This window comes from Mesoplodon bidens (genome assembly GCF_964165515.1).
Source record: "Mesoplodon bidens genome assembly, chromosome: 10".
Taxonomy (NCBI): Eukaryota; Metazoa; Chordata; class Mammalia; order Artiodactyla; family Ziphiidae; genus Mesoplodon; species Mesoplodon bidens.
Genome location: NC_138172.1, coordinates 208,101 through 229,671, shown reverse-complemented (window position 1 = coordinate 229,671; position 21,571 = coordinate 208,101). Strand labels below are relative to the sequence as shown.

Genomic DNA, 21,571 nt, shown 5'->3' with positions numbered 1-21,571 from the left:
GCCGCATGGCAGGGGACAGGAGAAGCGGGGAGGCCGCTGGGCCCCGGGAGACACAGAAGACACAGGCTGGGCAAAGGGGGAGCACGCCCATCGCGACCAGCAGCCTGGGGCCTGAGCAGAGCCGGCTGCCCCCGCGGGGCCCTGGACAGGTCTGCTCGGCATGGGGGGAGGGTGCGGCCACTTGCTGGGGAGGCGTCCGTGGCCCAGCCTGATTCCTCCCTGGCGTCTCCCGGGGTCACCCCAACAGACGTGTGTCCTAACTTCATCTCAGCACCCGGTTTCTGAAGCGGGAGCCGACACCCTGCCCAGGAGGGCGCCTGGCTCTCCCGAGCCCGGCCAGCTGGCCCGACAGCAGGACTCGCACGGAGGGCCTGGGCACACAGACGGGCCGGGACGCAGGGCGCCAGCCAGAACCTTTATTCGCACGGGGCCACTTTCTGCCCGAGCCGACGGCCGCGCTGGCGGGATGGGATGGGGGTCCCAGATGGGGACAGGGGTGCAGGCACGAGGCTTCCACCACGTTCAGGGAGGGGCTGTGCACCGCGGGGGGCGAGCCCACGGCCGGGGACGCATCCTGAGGCCCTCCTCAGTACTCGAAGGTAACCGTCTTGACCCGCAGGTACTCATTCAGGGCCGCCTCTCCTGCAAGACACCGCGAGCCCAGGGGCGACGTCATGGTCCCGGCGGCGCTGTGCTCTCGTGACCCCGTTGGCCCCGTAGCTGAGAAGAGCATCCTGCTGTGCTGCACCTTCGCACCCCCTGCCCCGCTGCAAGCTCGACATCAGAGTCGATCCCCGACTGGACCTAACCCCCAGCTTCTGTCTTCCACAGGGGCAGGATGCGGGGAGTGGGACCCGCCTTACATTACAGAGCAGCCAGGGAAAGAGGGGTGCCGGGCAGAAGTCCTCTTCCCTGGGCAGGCAGGCCTGGTGACACCGTCTCTACACTGGGACTCACGTCACCACATCGGGCACACTTGGCCCCCACGGGTTCCCCTCTCTGAAGCCTGAGCCCCGACCGCAGTCCCAGGTCCTGCAATCTGGCCATTGCCTGCCTCCCTGGCCTCCTCCCCGCCCCTGGGCCCACTCCAGCACTCGGCCTCTCTCTGCAGCTCCAAGACCAAAGCTGGTTCCCTCAGGACCCACCGTTCCCTCTGGCAGGAATGCACGAACCTGGGCCTTCACGGCAGCTCCTCCAGCCACTCAGGTCTCAGCCCAGAGGACACCTCCTCAGGGAGGCCCACCTGGCCCCCAGCTAAAGCCACCCTCCAGCCTCCTGTTCAGATCGCTCTGTCTGGACGGCTTCCAGCAGGATCTGGCTTCCAGCCCCATTTATCACCGATCCCCTCCCAGCAAGAAGTGAGCAGCCATCTCATCAGCTCCACCCCTGGCCCCTGGGACTGAGCGGGCGCTAAGCGATGTTTGTTGAATGAATAAATGAAAGCGGGCACAATTAGGTTACCCAGGTCTTTGCCAAATCCCGACTGCTTGAACCCTCCGAAGGGAGCAGCCACGTCGGTCTTGTTGTACGTGTTGACGAACACGGTGCCCGCCTCTAGCTTGTCGCTGACGTACAGGGCCTTGTTGATGTCCCTGGTGAAGACGCCAGAGGCCAGGCCAAACTCTGTAGCGTTGGCCCGACACAGCACCGCATCCACGTCGCTGCAGGGAAAAGCCAGGAGGGCCTCCGTGAGGAGGGCAAGGGCCTAGCCCTGGACGTGGGACCCAGAGAGACCTGCGTCCCCCGCCCCAGAGGGGAGCCCAACACGGCACAGGGCACAGACCGCTCAGCCCCATTGACCAAACAGCAGATTCACAAGCGAAATAAACAATGGTTGCTATTCCGGCCACTGAGGTTTGGCTGGCTCATGATGCAGCCGCGGGTGCTCAGGGCTGAACCCAGCACGCCGTGGAGATGCCCAGAGAGACGCAGAGGACACTCCTGGTGGGCCCAGCTGCCCTGCGGTCCCCTGGGGTCTCCACCCCCGCGGCTGCGAGGAGTCTTGCGGGGTCCGGGCTGCATCCACAGCCCCCACCCGTCTGAGCTCCCCTCCCGGCCCCGCAGCTCACGCAAAGACCCCAGTAACAAGGGCAAGAATGAGGCTGTCATGACCCTAAGTGGGCTCCCTACCCGCTGGCAAACCGAGAGATGATCATGATGGGCCCGAAGGACTCCTCCTGGGCTATGAACATGTGGTCCTCCACGTCCGTTTAGACGGTCGGCTCGAAGAAGAAACCTGTGGTGGAGACAGAGGAGTTCGTGACACTGTGGGTGGTTTTCCTGCCCCAGGCGCACGAGTCCTGACCCTCACAGCCTTTCAACTAAGTGCTGTAAGGACAGTGAGGTGATGCTGGGAGCTGGTCTGTCCACCGCCAAGGCTGCAGCTCGCAGCCGGACGAAACCTAGGTTTCTCTAGTGACCTTTAGTCTGAAAGCACATCTGGATCCTTCGGCTAGTGCAGCCTCCGGAAGGCCCTCCATCGGCCCCGTGGAGGGCGTGCTCTCGGCCAGACACACCTTCTCCCATCCTGACTGCCACCCCACAGGCCCTGGCTGCCCCACAAAACCATTTCTGGCGGCAGAAAGGCATTCTCTGACTACTTCTCCTCTGGACATAGAGCTACGGGCCCTGAGACCTGCTGGACTAAGGTTTAGTTTGGCCTGATTTAGGGAAAACCAAAAGACTTGAAATTTTCTACCTCCAGTGTTTAGAAGAACAAAAAAAATTTTATCTTTAATAAAATATTCCATATTTTTATAAATTATATTCTAACAGTCATTACAATTTCTAAAACATGAGTCATGTATGAACACATGTTGACCCCTGGGGTGTGGCCTGTATTCACCCTGTCTGCAAAGGAAATGTACCCCCAGGTCCCGGTGCTCCGGGGTGGCCAGTCTCCGCCCACACCCCCGTCCCCCCTGCGCGCTGGGCCCCGGGAAGGAGGGCTGCACGCCCGGGATTCCTCATCCTCTGGCCTCCAGTTGGGTGGGCCACTGGGAGAAGCCCGTATTCACAGCACTGTCCCCCATGGGGTCCCAGGAAGTCTGCTCCCTGCTCTCGCCCCTCAGGCCAGGGGGTGGTGGGGAGCGGTCCCCATGGTTCCTGGGTGCTGCAGCCCTAGCTGCTCTGCAAAGGTGCCTTCACGTCACGTCAGCCCCAGACTCTGGCTTCGTGGAAGCCCAAGTTCGTGGGGGCAGGGAAGAGGGCAAGCAGACGGCGGTGGCACAGTGGCTACAAAAGCTCTGTGCAGGTAAGAGGTGCCCAGGAACGCCCGAGACCTGTGGCAGCACCACGGCCTGAGCCCGAGGTCCTCCGAGCGATGAGGTCACCAGGTGGGGATGCTCAGGAGGCATCTGCTAAGCAGAGAAGCAGCCAGCACAGCGAGCAGGAAGACGCCAGGCATACTCGGAGGGAGAGTTAAGGGCCGCAGGTTGGACACAGGTGGTGAGACATGCTGGGGTGAGCTTGCCTCTGTGGACGCGCTCACCGTGGGAGGGTTTCGGCACGGGGGACACACAGTCAGACACGGCAGCCGCATAAGTGCATGACTGGGGGCTCAGGAGGCCCCCAGGACCCCCATGCTGGCCCAGACTCAGGGGAGAGTCTGCATGATGGTGGTGGGGAAGATCTCCAGGTTTGAGAGAATCGGGCAGTTAATTAAGAGCTGGGGTCCAGAAAGAGAGGAGCCTGGAATCCGTTCCCTCCTTCCATCCTTCACGCCATCGGGCAGGCAGGCAGGCGTGAGGCTCGGTGCTGGCGCCGAGGGTTGTATGGTGAGGGTGCAGGAAACAAACGTGTGCCTGACAGGGGGAGCAGGTGGTCCAAGGGGAAGCAGCCCAGATCGTCCAAGCCTGCTGCTCAGGCTTCTCGGGCTCGGTGACTGCATTGGACCGAAGATTCTAGAGGGGCAGGTGTGTGTCTGGGGTCAGGTGGGGGCTGGGGATGCTGTGATGAGGTGGCACCACTGAGACTGAGGGGCCTGGGTGACGTGCACGAGGAGGGGTCCAGGGGTCAGGAGTCTGGGTGAGGAGACAAGTCCTGGGTGGGTGTGAGCCGCTGCAGGGCGAGAGACCCTCCAGGGAAAGTGTCCAAGCTCAGGACATGTAGGGGGCTCTCCCTACATTTAAGGGACAGGTGGAGAGGGGGCTTCCGGCCAACAGTGGCCATGGAGGAGTGAGGGCCAAAGACAGGCAAAGCATGAAATCCAGCACCACGATCCATGGGAGGAAAGAGCTTCAGGATGCAGAGATGCCTGGGCAACCAGGGCCACTCCAACGGAGACTCCACCAGCTCCAGGGCCTCCTCTTACCGGCCCCACACCTGACCTGGCAGGTGTCCAAACAGCCAAGGTGCCCCCCCATCCCCGAGGTCCCGGATGGGGGGCTGGAGCCTAGGAGCCTGGCCCTGCGACGCCTGCCCCGGAGGCCGTGCCACCCGCTGTCTTGGCTTGCCCGCGTGGCCAGGAGGGCTGACTGACCTGGCCGGGGGACTTGGTTCCCACCACAGACCAGCGTGGCCCCTTCCTTCACGCCGCGCTGGCAATACTCCACCAGCTTCCGGAGGTGGGCCTGGTGGTTCTGTGGCCCGTGGTTGGTGTCCCGGTCGAGGGGGCTGCCGATCTTCATCTTCCCCACCTCCTCCACCTGCAAAGGGCCGCCCCGTCAGGGCCGCCTGGTGCCGTGGTTTTTGACCAGTCGCCGCCTGACCCGCCCTCCCACGAATGCCTTTTCAGCGACCAACCGCGGGCCCCTGAAGAAAGTCCACACGCAGGGCTCTGACTCCTGGGACCATATTCTGGTTCCAAACCTGCCTTCCAGGCTGAAGCCCCCAATGCACCCTCCATGCAAGGCGACCTGGGCCTGGTGCCGGGGGCTGGGATGACGCAGATGTGCACGCAGGTGGGAGTGGGGGGGCGGCGCGGGGGCAGCACAGGGCGGTCCTGCACCTGACCTCCCAGACGGAGGAGCTGCAGGCCACGGGGTGGGGAAACAAGACAACGACGCCCCGTGACGAGGTGGGCAGATGGAGCGGCGTGCAGGGGCTGCACCTGGACTCCCCCCGGCCCGGCCCCACGTCTGCCCACCCGAACACGGGCCCCGCTGCTCACGTCAGGGGAGCCACGGGGTTGCCGTTTCTCGCCGAAATAATAAAAACCAGGGAAGACTGCTCACAGCGCCCCCGACCAGGTGGATGGCGCCTGGCCCAGCCCTGGCTCTGCCCGCCAAGGCCCTGTACCCAGTGGGTGGGCAGCGCCCAGGCCCTGCGGCACAACTTACCACCCTCTGCACAAACCGGTCGTGAATCGAGTCCTCTACAAAGAGCCGGCTGGCGGCGATGCAGTTCTCGCCTTTGTTGAAGAAGACAGAGCTCATTCCCTTCGCAGAAGAGGTGACAGGGCTGGGTTACAACCCCTGGGCGCCAGCCCCCAGCCCCCACTGGGCCCAGGCGCCCCCTGATCGGGAAGAGGAAGAAGGCAGGTGTCCTGACCTCCTGCGGCCGTCCTGGCTCACCGGCACTGGGCACCATCCCCAGAGACGAGAGGCCGGAGGGGAACAAGCGGGAAGTGAGGCCGCTGGGGGACCAGGCCAGTGAGGGCAGCACGAGAGAGAGGGTGTGCAGTGCGGGAGCCTGGACACCCCACAGACTGGGTGGGCTCCCGGGCATGACGGGGCTCAGGACTGTGCTCTTGGAGCTGAGCCTGGAGACGGGGTCTGCGCCCTGAAGCAGGCGGCAGGGGTGGGCCTCTCGGGAGGGATGGTGCCTGCCCAGGCCCGAGTCCCGAACAAACGTCCTCAGAGGCCCCAGGAAGCCTGCTCTTTGGACCTGGGGAGCCGGGGGTGGGGGGAAGGAGGGAGGGAGAGCCAGTCAGGCTCAGCTCTCCTGGAAGAAGCTGGGACTGCACTGCCCAGAGACACAGACAGGCCTCCAGCCTGGCAGCATCGGCCTCTGCTCGGCCGCCAAGACCCTTGGGCCGACAGTCTCCCTCAGCCTCCCCTCTAATGAGGCTGAAGCCCCTTCACGCGGTCCCGGGCTCACATCCTCCTCCGGGGCACAGCAGCACTTGGATGGGGTGGGGGGTGTCTGGGCACCTGGCTGAGCGTGGCCTGACAGGCTGGCTCCCACTGGTGTGCAGAGGTGTGACGACGACAGTGACAATGTCACGACAAGTGACCCACCGCACCTGCCACGTGGGCCACGCCCTTCAGACATGACAGCTGAATCCCGTATTCCCATCCTCCCCGTCGTCCCGGTGAGAGCGCAAGGCCCAGAAAGGCTAAGTGACTTGCCCGACGCTGCCCAGCGAGTCCATGGCGGCGCTGGGCAAGTGTGGGCAAGCCACAGCAGGGTGCCGCCCAAGTGCCCAGGGTTCTGCTTGCTTCTCTGTGGGACAGGAAACTTGGCTGTGCTGATTTCACAACAGACGGAACCCTGGCTCACGTTTCCCCATCTTGGAAGCTGACTGCAGTTATCCCTGCAGTTGTGAAACTTCTTGGGGGTCTGTTCTGTAAGGTACATGCCACTCCTTGTCCCCAAGGCCTCTTCCTTCCTCCCCTGCGGCCCAGGCTGACTGTGCGTCTGCCCGTAGACCCTGAGCCCCAGGCCCCGCCCGCCACAGCCCTCACCATCTGCACGGCCTTGCGGAGGTCGCTGTCAGCAAAGATGATGAGGGGAGACTTCCCGCCCAGCTCCAGGGAGACCTTCTTCACGGTGCTCAGGGCACAGCTGAAGGGAACAGAGAGTCGGAGAGCTGGGTCCCCGGAGCCTGGGACACGGGGTGGGGGGGGCAGTGCCAGGTGACGGACGAGGGCGGCTCCAGAGCATGCTTCGCTCAAAAGGACGGCAGGGGGTCCGGGCTGGGGGGAGCCCCGTGTGACCCAGGCCGCGCCTCCTCCCGTCACTCTCCCCTCGTCCCCCCGCGTCCCCCGCTCCCTGCCGCCTTCCTAGCCCAGCACCCCAGCCCAGCCCTGCCCCAGGCCTTGCTCTCACGGGCACCCCTGCACCCCTCCCCTTGCAGACGATCCTCCAGCTCAGCCTCGCGGTCTTCAGGCCTGACCCCAAGAGGAGGCCACGCAGAGCCACTCTGATGGGCACCCGTGTGGTGCCCCTTCAGAAGGGGGACACGGCCCCCACCTCAGGGCTGAGGGGTACAGAGAGGCCTGTGGGAGCCAGGGCGGGGGTAGGGCTGCAGCTTTAACCCCATGGAGATGCCCCGCCACAGCTGGACCGTCCTGGGAGGGCCCATGCGTGACCCTCGGAGCACAGCAGTCACGGTGGTCAGGTGTCCTCAGAGAAAGGGCTTGGGGACCCTGTAGGTCAGAGCGCTCAGCAGCCCCCGGCTCCTCTCCCTTTGCACCTGTCACTCAAAGTGCAGACGTCTGCCCAGAACTCACCCCAGAAATTCAGCTACACTGGGGGGGTGGTTCAGGCACCCTGCGAGGCCTGGGGCCGCCAGAGCTGCAGCTGCTGCCCTGGGGTCCGGCCCCATAGCCCTCTCCAAGCTCGTCAGCAGCATGGATTAGAACCACTGACATACAAACTTCCTTCACGGGACTGGGGGAACCAGGCCTGGAAGGGTCACAGCTCGGCCCACGTCCTGTCATAAATCAGCGACACGACCCAGAGGGTTTGAGGCTGAAGTCCGAGCACTAAGCCGGGAGCGGGCCCTGGGCCAGCGCTGGTTGGCAGAGGAGGGCAAACGCCTCCCGTACCAACCGCGGGACATGGTAGTTCTTGCTTAGTGGCCACATTAAAAGCAAAAGCTCAAAATAAACCAGTGAAATTAATTCTATTTTATTCAACCCCATGAACAATAACATCATTTCAACTGGTAACCTATACAGAAATGGTCACGATGCTCTACTTTGTGCTAAGTTTCCCAGATCCGTGTCCCTAGCGCTCGCAGCTCGTCTCAATCCCGAGCAGCTCCGTCCCCAGCAGCCGCCCTGGCTCGTGGCCCTGGATGGCAGTGAAGCCCCCGCCCCTCGCTGCTCCCACCCCGCTGCACCGGCCTGGGCCTGACCGAGGGCTCGTCAGACTCATGGAACCAGGGTCTTCAGTGGCCCATCCTGTGACAGCCACAGGCTCGGGCTCACGCACAGCACTGTCCACCTCACACGCGGGACCAGAGGCCACCGGTCCCACAGTGCCGGCCCCTCCGCTCGCTCCAGCCGCCTACCTTTGCATGATATGCTTTCCCACCTCGGTGGAGCCCGTGAACGCGATTTTCCGCACGTCGGGATGGTCCGAGAGTCTCTGGCCGACCACCGAGCCTGGGCGAGGAGTGGGCGGGGGATAAGGATGGCCACGGTGCCAGGGCGGGGCAGGGGTCCGGCCACCCTCCTCCAGCCCGTCCTCCCGTGGCCAGAGCTCGGGGCCCACGGGCCAGGGCCTCAGCACCCCGGGCTCACCGCGCCTTGGTCCCTGGTGTGGGCAGAACTGTCTCCCCAAATTCACAGGCTGTAGTCGTGACGCCTGACCTCAGATGTGACTGTACTGGATGTAGAGTCTTTAGAGGGGGGGACGGAATTAAATGAGGTCACTCGGGCGGCCTTCAACCAATACGACTCGTGTCCTTATGAGGAGAGGAGACAAGGACACACAGAGACACAGGCGACCACGTGGGGACGCAGAGAGAAGGGGGAAAGCCCCCAACCGGCACTCATTACCCCTGCTGTGGGGACGCCTGGACTCCTGGCCGCCCCACACTCCACGACCCCCCACGCCATGCCAGGCCTGCAGGGACCCTCCCCAACATGGCCAGTGCCTACTGACCCTCCCGGACCTGCAGGGATCCTCCCCAACGTGGCCAGTCCCTATTGACCCTCCCGGACCTACAGGGACCTTTCCCAACGTGGCCACTGCCTACTGAGCCTCCCGGACCTACAGGGACCTTTCCCAACGTGGCCACTGCCTACTGAGCCTCCCGGACCTACAGGGACCTTTCCCAACGTGGCCACTGCCTACTGAGCCTCCCGGACCTGCAGGAACCCTCCCCAACGTGGCCAGTGCCTACTGAGCCTGCCGGGCTGCTGTGCAGTGAGACCTCAGGGTCACCTCTGCAGACTTCACGTGAGGCCCCTGCTGCCGTCTCCTCCTCTCCTCGTCCACTCCCGCTTCCCTGACTGCCCTTCCCCCACCTCCTCGCGCCCCACTTCCCCCCCTCCCCACTCTTACAACACCCAGTGCCTCTGGCTGCACTCTGGGCCCCCTTCTCTTCTCAATTCACGGTCTCCTCAGTCATCTCACCCCGGCTCACCTCTTCAAATGCCATCTGCAGGCTCACCATCCTCTAAATCTCTATCTCAAGCCCAGCTTCCCTGCATCCAGACCCATCTATCACTCCCCGGACTGCTCGGCACCTCCACTTGGACGCCTTACAGCCTCTCGAACTCACCGTGTTTGAAACTGAACTCCTAAGCTTCCACAGACCTGCCCCTCCCCCACGTTCTCCATTTCAGTCAGCAACCTCTCTGTGCAGCCAGCCTCCACACCTGCCCTCCCCCGACCCTCCACTAATCAGCCTGTCCTGGGGCTCCTCCCCCCCACCCAGTGCCCCCATCGACATTATCCCCCTGCCTCTACGCCTGTAGAACTGCCTGTGCCCAGCGGCACCAGTCAAGGTCTTGTTCGGAAGGTTCGCAGTAGGACACTTGCATTCTCTCTAAACAGTTAAGGCTCCGTAAGTGATTCTGATGCTCATTTCATTCCCCCACTAATGTTTTTAAAAATCACTGCCTTGGGGAGAAAATATTTGCAAAAGATGTATCTGATAATGGATTATTATCCAAAATATGCAAAGAACTCAACAATAGGGAAACAAACTACCTAATTAAAAAATGGGCGAAATATCTGAAAAGACACCTCACCAAAGAAGACATTCATATGGCAAATAAGCACATGGAAAGATGCACAACATCATATGTTATCAGGAAAATTTAAATTAAAACAACGAGACACCACTACACATCCACAGAATGGCCAAAATCCAGAAGCTTAACAACGCAAAATGCCAGCAACGATGTGGAGCCATGGGAACTCTCGTCATTGCAACAATGGTGGAGCCATTTGGGGCGGTTCCTTACAAAACTAAACACACTATCACCATATGATCTGGCAATCGTGCTCCTTGGTGTTTACCCGCAGGAGTAAAAAACTTATGTCTACATAAAACCCTACATAGGGGGTTGGATACAGACATGCACAGGAAAACTGCCATGGAAGGTCCATTTATTCATAACTTGCCAAAACTTGGAAGCAACCAAGACGTCCTTCAGTAGCTGATGGATAAATAAACTGTGGTCCTTCCAGAAGGTGGAACGTTATTCAGCTCTAAAAAGGAATGAGCCATCAAGCCAGGGAAAGACACGATAGAAGCTTAAATGCATGCTACTAAGTAAAGGAAGCCAATCTGGAAAAGCTACAAACTTTATGATGATGACTAAATGATATTCTGGACGAGGCAAAATTCCGGAGGCAGCTAACAGATCAGTGGTTGCCAGGGGCTGCAGGGGAGGGAGAAATGAATGGGATTTTTCCTCGTCCACAGAGGATTCTTAGGGCACTGAATCCATTCCATCTGATACTACAATGTTGGGTAAATGTTGTTTTACACTCGTCACAGAATGTACAACAGCAAGAGTGAATTTTCAGGTCAACTATGGACTTGGGGTGATGATGACATGCCAGTGTAGGTGTGTCAACTGTAACACACGTGGGACGTTATGAGGGAGGCAGGGCGTGTATGGGAATCTCTACACTTTCCATTCGATTCTTCTGTGAACCTAAAACTGCTCTGAAGAATAAAGTCTATTTAATAATAATGGGGCTTCCCTGGTGGCGCAGTGGTTGAGAGTCCGCCTGCCGATGCAGGGGACGCAGGTTCGTGCCCCGGTCCGGGAAGATCCCACATGCCGCGGAGCGGCTGGGCCCGTGAGCCATGGCCGCTGAGCCTGCGCGTCCGGAGCCTGTGCTCCGCCACGGGAGAGGCCACAACAGTGAGAGGCCCGCGGACCGCAAAAAAAAAAAAAAAAAAAAAAAAAGGTATGAGGTGAGCGTCACCACTAAAGGCCAGTATGAGGAGCCCTATCGACAACTTCTCAGCGCAACAACCAAAACTGGTGAAAATCATTAAAAAACAACAATTTAAAGTCTCTGTAAATTTTCCTAAGGGCAGAGAGCAAGTGAAGAGGCATTTATCCAGGAGAGCCTGTGGCTCCTGAGCTGTGAACCACTCTCCCCTCTCCTCCAGCCTAAGCTGGTGTGGTCAGGAATGTGGTCCAGGGATGTGGCGCCTCTCCAGGAGGGGAGGCCGGCAGTGGCTCTCATCTCCTCCAACCCTGAGTTTCAGAGGCCAAGTTCTTTGTCAGTATGGCTCCCACCTGCCCTTCCTGTAAGGTGACGGCTCTTTCCCAGGTGTGGCAGGCTGAGTCTCGCGGGACCTCTTCCACCTGGCCCCAGCTCCTGCAGGGGGCCCAGCGCCTGAGGCCGTGGCTCAGAGATTTTGGCCCCGGAAGAGGCTTTCTATAAAAACAGAGAGCTCCAAAACACTCCCCAGAGGAACTGACTTTATTTGAAACTGTATGAGGAAGTTCAATCCTAAGGACATTCTCGAAAACACTGGAGATTTTGGAGGTGAACAATTAAGAGGAGGCTGGTAGCTCTATGGCAGCAATAAGATAAACCACAGGTCATTTAGTTTACCAGAGAGAACCAGGGAAGAGCCCTTCTGAGTAAGAACCAACCTCAAGGGCTGAGCAAAGAGACAGGAATTTAATCAGATCAGACTGTGGAGCAGTTTATGCCCCAGGGTACTATTGAGAACAGTAGAGCAGCCAGCCTGCAGTGAATGGAGCTGAGCAGCTGGTGTGATAACGACAGAGGCAGCCAGATGAGCAGACCGGGAGAGGAAGAGGCCCCTGTACACCGGCTGCCACTGGGCGACTGCACAGCCCACAGCTGCGCCCTCTGGGGGGCGACCTCAATGGCTGCACACTGCAGGGGAAGGAGACTTCTTTGAAACCGTCCAGCAAGTCACTAAACAAATAAACAAGAAGATGGTGAACACAAGCTCTGGAGAGGGGACGGGGGACAAGTACCCAGACTTGGTATAATGTGTTACCTAAAATATCTACATTTTTGGGGCTTCCCTGGTGGCACAATGGTTGAGAGTCCGCCTACCGATGCAGGGGACACGGGTTCGTGTCCCGGTCCGGGAGGATTCCACATGCCGCGGAGCGGCTGGGCCCATGAGCCATGGCCGCTGAGCCTGCGCGTCCAGAGCCTGTGCTCCGCAACGGGAGAGGCCACAACAGTGAGAGGCCCGCATACCGCAAAAAAAAAAAAAAAATCTACATTTTAACAAAAAAATTATGAGGCACGCAAAGAAACCGCAGAATGTGACCCATCACAGGAAAAAAAAGAGCAGGCAATATAAACTGACATTGAGAGGACCCAGATGTCACACTTAACAAAGACTTCAGGGCAGCGGTTATAAAGACGTTCAAAGAACCAAATAAAACCACGTCTAAAGGCAGCTCTGATACTGTGTCTCATCAAACAGAGAATATCAAGAAAGAACAAGTAAAAAAAGAACCAGGAGCTAAAAAGTACAAGTGAAATGAAAACTCAGTAAAGGAGCTCAACAGTAGGTTTGAACTGGCAAAAGAGTCAGTAAACTTGAAGACTAATGGAGATAATGCAATCTAAAGAATAGCGAGAAGGGACTTCCCTGGTGGCACAGTGATTAAGAATCTGCCTGCCAAAGCAGGGGACACGGGTTCGAGCCCTGGTCCGGGAAGATCCCACATGCCACAGAGCAACTAAGCCCGTGCACCACAACTACTGGGCCTGCGCTCTAGAGCCGGTGGAGCCACAACTACTGAAGCCTGTGAGCCTAGAGCCTGTGCTCTGCAACAAGAGAAGCCACCACAAAGAGAAGCCCGCGCACCGCAACGAAGAGTAGCCCCCGCTTGCAGCAACTAGAGAAAGCCCGTGGGCAGCAACGAAGACCCAACGCAGCCAAAAATATATAAATAAGTAAATTTATATAAAAAAAAATAGTGAGAAAAAGAATGAGAGTTAAGAGAGCCTTATAGAAAAGTGGTACAGCAGTAAGAACATCAATATATTCATAATGAAAGTGCCAGAAGGCATGCAGAAAGAGAAAACCACAGAAAAAAAAATATTAGAATGAATAATGGCTAGAAACTTCCCAAATTTGATGAAAGACATTACTCTACGCACCCACGAAGCGGAATGAATTCCACATCAAATAACCACAAAGAGAATCGCGCCCAGACGTATCATAGTAAAAATGCTGGAAAACAAGGACAGAAAACTCTGAAAGCAGCAAGAGAAAACTGACTTGTAAATAAGAGAACTCTAAGAACTATAAGATCAACAGCTGACTCATCAGAAACAGCAGAGGCCAGAGGGCAGTGGGATGATACAACCAAAGTGCTGAGAGAACAGAACTGTCCCCAAGAATCTAACATTCAGCAAAACTATCTTTCAAAAAATGAAGGCCAAATAAAACATGTCCGGATAAACAAAACCTTAGAAAATTTGTTGCTAGTAGACCCACCTATGAAAAATACTTAAGGAAAACAAGTGACCGAGATGGTAATTCACATCCATAGAAAAAAACAAAGGACACCAGTAAAGGTGATTATATAATTATAAAGGACAGGGTAAATGCATATTTCCTTTCCTTTCTTAACTGATAATTCCCAAGTTGTGTAGTTTATTCCAGGGCACACACACATGTACAGAAAATGGAAAACATCTGGGGAGGCATTTGAACGCTAAACCCTTCCAGGTGCAGCTCTCCCCCACCGCAGGGCAGCGTCCTCCGCCTCCAGGCAGGCCTCCCCACTGCTGCCCCGCCCACCAGGGCACAGCACGTAGCAGGCCCTGTTTTGACCAAATGCGCCTCATGCGCCCGACCACGGCCCTTACCGGATCCTGGCAGGATGTTGATCACACCCTTGGGAACGCCAGCCTTCAAGGTCAGCTCCGCAAACTTCAAGGCTGTGAGTGGGGTCACCTGAGGAGGCAGGAGAGGAGGGAAGTGGGCTCCGCCGTCCCCTGCTGGCGGCTGTCCCCTGCCCTCGACACCCCACAAGCCAGCAGCTGCTCCTCTTCTGGAGGAAAAGGGGTAACTTCTCCTCGCCTGGCTCGTGGTCCACACCCCACCCACTGCTGGGCCTCAGGCTGAGAGGCGCATCTGTGGGTGCTCAGACTCTGTGGGGCCTGGGTGAGTGGGGCCTTCCAGGGACAATTGCTTTGACCCTCAGCATCCCCCCACACTAAAGGAGGAGGTTAAGGGTCACCTCAGGGGTTAGTAAGCAGATGTATGCAAATCACTGGGAAATTTGTTATGCATGTTAAAATGCCTGAGGCGTGCCTAACTCAGGGTAAATACTAGAAGCCAGTAGTACCCTTTTGCTGGTTTTTACTATGTTAATACCCTTGAGGCCAAATCGCCCCAGAGGAGCTGAGTGAGACCCCCTGGGCCCACCGCCCCAGCATCTGACCTTCAGCTCCTAACTAAACCCTCCAAAGTACAGATGAGGGTTCAAGGCTCGTGGGGTGACCTCACCGCAGGGCACCCTGCTCAGGCCCCTCGGCCTGCATGAGGGACCCCGTCACATGGTTTCTCTGAGAGGGGCCTGGGTGGTGGACACACAGAAGCTTCCCCAGGATGTCTGGGCCCTGAAGCACCAGCTTTAACAGCAGACACCCAGGGCTTGGAGCCCGGATCCTGGTTCCCGGGGCCGCACAAGGGGGCTGAGCTGGCGTCTGTGAAAGACCGCCGGCCACGCACCAAGCAGCTGCACGCACAGCCCGGCTAGCCTGACTCGGCCCCGTGCGCCGGCCCAGGGAGGCCGCCCTCACCCGCAGAGCCCTCCTCCTTGCCCGTCACCCCTCGCAGGTGCCACCCGCCCTCCAAGGCCTCAGGCCCCCCCAGGACGTGCCCGCACCCACCTGGGCAGGCTTGATCACCACTGTGTTCCCCGCAGCCAGGCAGGCGGCTGTCTTCCAGGACAGCATCATCAAGGGGTAGTTCCAGGGGATGACAATGCCACAGACCCCGTCAGACGAGGGAAGCAGACCTTCATCTCTCCACTTGGCCTGGGTCCCGCGTGGACCTGCCACTGCCGCCTCTCCACTCCAGGGCCAGGCTCCTGATGCGGCACCAGTGGCCCAGCAGAGGGACCGCTGACACCTGCCTTCCCGGGCCCTGATGGGGCAGTATGTCCAGCCTGGCAGTAGCCCCTCTTCCCAGCAGGGTGTGATGGCAGGGGACAGTGCACAGCTCCTGATGGGACACAGTCTAGGGACACTGTTGGGAGCAGGCAGCAGCAGGATATGGGGAGGTCACAGCAGGGAGCAGGCACAGGTGACAACAGGCTGGGACACAGCAGGGGTCACACGGGTGGCCGGGGGACGCGGGAGAGAATCGGGGCTCCCATGTGCGGACCAGGAGGCTCTGAGAGAGGGCCAAGGGTCCCACAGGGGTTGTGGATGAGGGTCCTCCTGGGCATTAGGCCAGGGTCAGTGCCAAGGAGACAAGAAGGATGCAGTCCGTCTGGGGACCTGACGAAGCCTGCCTGCTGCGCACTGAGAGATGGTGTCCAGTGTCAGTGCTTCCCTTTGTCCCAGAAAAGCCTCTGGCCGGGCAGTGTCTCCATGGAGGGAGCCCCCCACGCCCTAGGAGACCTACTGATGACACCGGTGCTCCCAGGAGGCATGTGGCCCTGCCTCCTCCTGAGCCCGTAGAACTCGGTGATGGCAGCCCCTCCCTGTAAGTCAGACAGTTACGTGAGCTCGTCCACATGGAGCCCCGAGCAGACCAAGTGACTGCTGTTTCATCATCGCCACTGCCGTCTTCATCATCATCTTCACCATCGTCCTCATCACCATCACCATCATCTTCATCACCTCCATCATCTTCACCATTGTCTTCATCACCATCATCTTCATCACCCTCCATCATCTTCACCATCATCTTCATCACCCTCCATCATCTTCACCATCATCTTCATCACCATCATCACCATCTTCACTGTCATCTTCTTTACCATCATTCCCACGATCTTCCTCACCATCTTCTTCACCATCGTCACCACCATCTTCACTGTCACCATCTTAACCATCCTCATATTCATCACCATCTTCTTCACCATCATCACCAACTTCACTATCAACATCTTAACCATCATCACATTCATCACCATTTTCTTCACTGTCATCATCTTCACCGTCATCACCTTCACCGTCATCACCACCATCCTCTTCATCCTCATCACCTCCATCATCATCAGGGAACGCTTCCCCAAACGATGATGGCTCAGCTGACCCGGCAGTAGGAAGAGCACGTGCAGAGGCCAAGGGCATGACAGGTCGCTGAGGAGCCACAGGGCTCATGGGCCGGGAGAGCAGGAGTGCAGTGGGGCCTGGGGCCGGCACAGGGCCCCACACACCTTCCTGGGAGTGGTGGGGTGTGCTGAGGGGTTGGGAAAGCCGGTCCTCACCCCACATACACCCAGCACACCCAGAGGGACAAGGCAGCGGAGGGAGCAGGGCGAGAGCCCCCAGGGAAGCGGGAGACGTCACCGAGGAGGAGGCTGAGGCTCCGAAGAAGAAAACGCAGCAGGGACTTCCTGCCCTCAAGTCTGAATCATGCCCTCACATCCCCATGCTGAGGACTTAACTCCAGTGCCCCAGGTGTCACCCAATTTGGAAACAGGGTCATCCCAGGTGTAATTAGTTAAGATGGAGTCTCGCCGGATTAGGGTGGGCGCCTAAACCCACGTGACCGCCGTCCTTCTGAATGGAGAGCCCTGTGCAGAGAGACCCGCAGAGGGGACAGACCCACAGAGGGAGAGGGCCGTGTGGGCGCGAGGGCAGAACCCAGGAGCACCAAGGTGGCCTCCATCACCAGAAGCCTCAGAAGGAGCCAACTCTACTGACACGTAGCCTGGGACACCCGGCCCCCAGACCGCGAGACGACCGAAGTCCGCGGCGTGAGTCTCGCAGGCTGTGGCACTTGGTTACGAAGCCCCGACAAAGCCCCCCACCCGCCCGTACAGGGAAGGCCCCCCACCGACTCGCCCGGCAGCCACGCACCGGGCAGGGTCAGCGTCGTACTCAGTCCGACGGGGTGGGCACCCTGTGCGGGGGCTGAGGCTCAGGAACCTCGCAGACTCACGTGACCGGCCCCCGGCCCCTGCACCTGAGGGGGGCTCTGAGCAGGGTCCTGGCTCCACACTCCTGACGCCTTGGCTGGGTAGTTCTTTGCTGGGGGGTGGTTCCTGCAGCCCCCGTGTCCTGACCCCACGCTCTCCCCCGGCGCTGAGCCCCTCCCGGCGGCGTCTGCATCCACGTGCTGTGTCCTTGGAGGCCCGCCCAGTCCTGCATTAGCGAGTCCCCGCACTGAGCCTCGCGGGCGAGACGCCGGGTCTCAGCGGTCACTGCCGGGCGGCCTCAGCCGAGGCAGGCCTGCTGCCCCCACGGGCCTTCGGACACCGGATGGTAAGATGGGGCCCCTCGCTGCGGGTTTAAAACCCTCCCAAGCCGAGTCTTTCCCTGTTGACTGGACGTCTGTCCTCCTCCTTGGGCCGCAGGCTGGCCTCGCTGAGGGTTCCTGTCCCCGCTGCTGTGTAGGAATTCCTTGTCCTTAAGTACACTGGTCATTTCACTCTTCAGATAAAATTTGGGGGCGTGCCCGCTCTCCCCCCATGACCCTGACCGATGGAGGGTTACTCTAGGGATTCAACACAATTATGGCCTCAAAGCGGTTAAATAGTGCCTGGCAGGGAACAGGGGCTGTGGAGGTGAAAGCTGTTTTCACCCTAAGGACAGGAATTTTCATTGGTTTTTCTCTTTGTTGCATCTCCGGCCCTTGCCATGTCTGGGAGGTAGTGGCTGGCAAATAAACAGCTGTCTGATAAATACACAGACAGGGGACACCTGAGCCCCCTGAGCAGTCCTAAAAAGTGCCCGGCGCGTGACTCACCCGATGGGCTCCCTCCGGGTCATGGTCAGGTTGCGGTTGGGTCTGGCCTGGTTGATGGGGATGGTGGCACCCTGGAAGAAGCAGTAGCATCACCGGGAGGGGCTCTGGCCCCTCATCCCTTCCCCTCTGGGCAGCCAGCCTGCGCCTGGGGCCCAGGGAGGGACAGGGGCTGTGTCCCGATGCCCTGCTTGTGCAGGACAGGACAGCTGAGGGGTCCAGAGCCAGGCGGAGCGGGCAGCCACAGGGGGTGAGGTTCTGAGCCTGGCGGAGTCCTCAGACAGGAAGCAGGTCCAGCACGGGGATGGCCTCTGGGGCAGGGAAGGGCCAGGGTGGGGGCCCACTGCCTCTGGGGGCTGTGCTAGCCCGGGAGGCCTGTGACGCAGGGGCTAACGGGCAGCAGGCACCGGGCAGACCCCTCCCTCAAGCTCACGCCTGCACTCGGAGGGAGCGAGAGCCCAGACCCAGCAGAGACACCGAGAACCCCGCGGCCGTGGGTCTCCCTGGAGGGGCTCACCCACTACTGCCTGTGGCTGGAAAACCTCCAATAATGGCCCCCAAGTGAGGCCCTGACCCCTGGGACCTGGTGAGCTGCCCGTACGATGGCACAGTGTGACAGAGTTGGCCTTAGGATGGGGAGATGGTACAGGTGGGTCAAGCATAAGCACAGGAACCTCGGGGAGAGCAGGTGGCTCTCCTCTAGGCCTCCAGTTAGTGGCAGCAGAGAGTCAGAGGGACGGGGTGTGGAGGGCTGGGCGAGGACTAGAGAGAGGACTGCAGGAGTCCCGGCCGCAGCCCTGCCCCCTGGGCGCCGCTAACACCCGGTCCTCCCCGGAAGTGCCAGCAAGGCCCAGCCCAGTGACAACCCGACAGCGACCCTTGAGACCCTGGCACAGAACCCAGCCCAGCCCGACCCGCTTCCCACCTGCAGAACCGGGAGCGAATAACCGGCGTTTTCTTAAGGCCACAGAGCTGTGGCGGGTTGTGGCGCGGCCTTCAGAGTGCTGTGCCGCCCTCGGGGTCCCTGCCGGCCCGGACGCCCGTGGGAGCCCCACCTGGATCTTATCACACCAGCCAGCAAAGTAGCGGAAGGTCTGGATGGACATGCCCACGTGGGTCTTCAGCGCCAGCGTGTAGACAGCGCCCGCGTCCAGGGCCTCGATGGTGGCCAGCTCCTCCTGCTGCTGCTCCAAGAGGTCGGCCAGCCTGAGTGGGGCGGGCAGGGCGTGGGGCTCAGGCCTGGCACGGCCTCGCCCGCCCTTTCGGAGCCCTTCTTCAGGAGCCGGGTGCCCTGCCAGCACCACCACACTCAGGTGCCGGCCTCAGCGTCCTCATCTGTGAGGTGGGACGGCGGCATGTCCCTGGCTGGAGGGGCGTGAGCGTGGTGCCCCGTCCCCCTCCTCTCCTCCCTCTCTTCCTTCCTGGGGTATCAGTGGATCCACTGCTTCCTAATTACACCTCCTGCCTCTGCGACAAGAGGCCTTGTCCGGGGATGGCATGCCAATATTGAACAGCAACCACTCCACGCGGCAGTACCGGCGATGAGGGACGGCGCACCTGCACAGCCTCCTCCAGGCTGAGCCCATGTCCAGCCGCCCTCAGCGGTCCCTGTGGGCGTCTGCTGTGGGCACCTGGGAGCTGGGAGGCCCGGCCCTGCTGTGTGAGGGTCTCACGCATCAGGGGCAGGTGGAGACCAGCAATCCGGAGCAGCCCTCGGTCTTGCGCATGAGGAGTTCCGCATGGGATCAGAGCCGGCCGACCTGCCCCTTCTGTGCCCTGCCCCCGCTACAGCCGCCAGCATGGCCCGGACACCCCAGGACCCCGAAGCCGCCCACCGTGCTCAGGATGCAGCCTCAACCCCTGCCTGGCCCACCGGCCCCGAGGCCCTGCCCATTTCCTCCCAGGACCGTGGTGCCACTGCCCTCTTCTGCCTCCACATCAGTTTCGTCCAGGTGCTCGGGTAAGTCAGCCCTGCCCGGCCCTCGGGAGCCTCGTGCTGTGGGCCTGGACGGCTTTCCCCGCGCCTCCTCCCGTTTCCCGTCCCGACCACTGCGCCTCTTTCAGGCCCGGGAAGCTGACTGTGCGCCCCCCCATCACACCCCACAGCGTCCTGCCAGCGCCCTCCCGCTCCCAGCGCCCTTCAAACTCTCTGGCCGGCACAGACATGCGCCGGGACAGGCGTTCCAGACCGCCCGCCTCTCCTGCGAGCACGGAGACAGCTGGCCTCCTGCTCTCCCCAACCTCCCGCTCCTGCTGGGTGCACGGCCCGCACACAGCCTGGGGCTGCCAAGTGGGACTGGGGACCGAGCGGAAGGGCCCACCGTCACCGCAGAGACAGGGACGCGCCAGGTCACTCTCCGGGTACGAGGGAGAAGGTAAGTCACGTTTTGAGAAAAACTGTAGACCAAACAGTGGAGACAGCGTGTTGTTGGCGTTACCAGGACAAGGGTCCCACCAGCTACGAGGACAGAAGGCCAAAGACATAAATCCATATTAAAGTCAGCATGAGGCGGCCTGTGTGTGTCGGCCCCTAGGTTGTCATGTCTCCTGTCTTTTAGGTGTTTGCAGCCTGAGACACCTTAGCTCAAAAGCCCGCCAACGCCAACTTGTACACATCCAGCTATTTTAAAAATAGCCCACACGTGCACATTTTTAGCCACTGATAAGTGGATGCGCCCCCCAGGAACCTCACCCGACAGCTGTTACCACCGGTGAGACAGGCTATGCAGTTACAGCCACGGGCCTTCCCAGTCCTCTGACGCAGAGACCCTGGCGTGCGTGCTGCTGGGCGACTTCGCCCGGACACGGGAGCCCGTCTCAGGTCCCTCTCCCCCCGGGAGCGCCCCTGTTCCGCCACTACAGGCTTGGGGGGCCTCCCGCTGCGGGGTGCCGCCCGATGAAGCCTGTGCTGTGCTGCCGGCTCTCGTGGCCACGTCTTCTTCCTTGGTCAGCCCCCAATCCCTCCATCCGCCATACCTGTGCAAAATGCCACGTGCGTGTGATGTGGCCGGCCGTGTCACGAGTCCCTAAGTGTCACCTGAGCTGCTTGGGAGGCTGGGGGGCAGCTTGAGTGAGGGTGCCTTCTGCCTGCCAGAGCCTGGTCCCCGCATAGCACCAGGTCGGGGAAGAACGGGCAGGCAGCGCTGGCCTCCTGAAGGTCTGCTGGGTGGGCACCGGGAGGGGCAGACGCTGAGGTGCCAGGCGGCTCAGACCCCCTTCCCCGGCCCCTGACCGCGGCAGCCCGGGCCACCACCAGACTCTGGGCCGTGGACCCAAGGAAGTGTGCCAGCACAGGGCGGCAGCTGTCCACGGACGCCCGCCCGCTCTGCAGGGTCCATTCCGGCAGCTGGGCACACGGCTCCCCGGCTCCTGGGGGTGTCTGGTGACTTTCTCTGACTCTCCCCCTGGACCTTTCTGCCCAGCTTCTCCCATAACTGCGTGGTGTCTTCCTCCTGTGATGTATCCACGGGGGTCCCACTTCCCTCCATGGACCAGGGAAATCCTGTCTCGCCCTTCTGCGGGGACTGGGAGGGGACTGGGTCACCAGGAGCT

General features: G+C 60.2%; 1 protein-coding gene across 1 annotated transcript in view; it reads right to left on the bottom strand.

Moving 5' to 3' along the window:
• Nucleotides 1-1,534: 1,534 nt before the first annotated feature.
• The window catches only part of ALDH1L1 (aldehyde dehydrogenase 1 family member L1), a 40,998-nt gene continuing 20,961 nt past the window's right edge, over nt 1,535-21,571 (bottom strand). The window contains exons 13-23 of the mRNA XM_081246498.1: nt 19,075-19,225; nt 18,026-18,093; nt 14,989-15,097; nt 13,960-14,047; nt 8,180-8,273; nt 6,627-6,726; nt 5,491-5,826; nt 5,280-5,378; nt 4,481-4,646; nt 2,131-2,236; nt 1,535-1,661 (exon numbers count right to left, since the gene is read on the bottom strand). Of these exons, the coding sequence (XP_081102624.1) occupies nt 2,211-2,236; nt 4,481-4,646; nt 5,280-5,378; nt 5,491-5,826; nt 6,627-6,726; nt 8,180-8,273; nt 13,960-14,047; nt 14,989-15,097; nt 18,026-18,093; nt 19,075-19,225 (1,237 nt within the window). The 3' untranslated portion in view covers nt 1,535-1,661; nt 2,131-2,210. The remainder of the gene's footprint in view (nt 1,662-2,130; nt 2,237-4,480; nt 4,647-5,279; nt 5,379-5,490; nt 5,827-6,626; nt 6,727-8,179; nt 8,274-13,959; nt 14,048-14,988; nt 15,098-18,025; nt 18,094-19,074; nt 19,226-21,571) is intronic.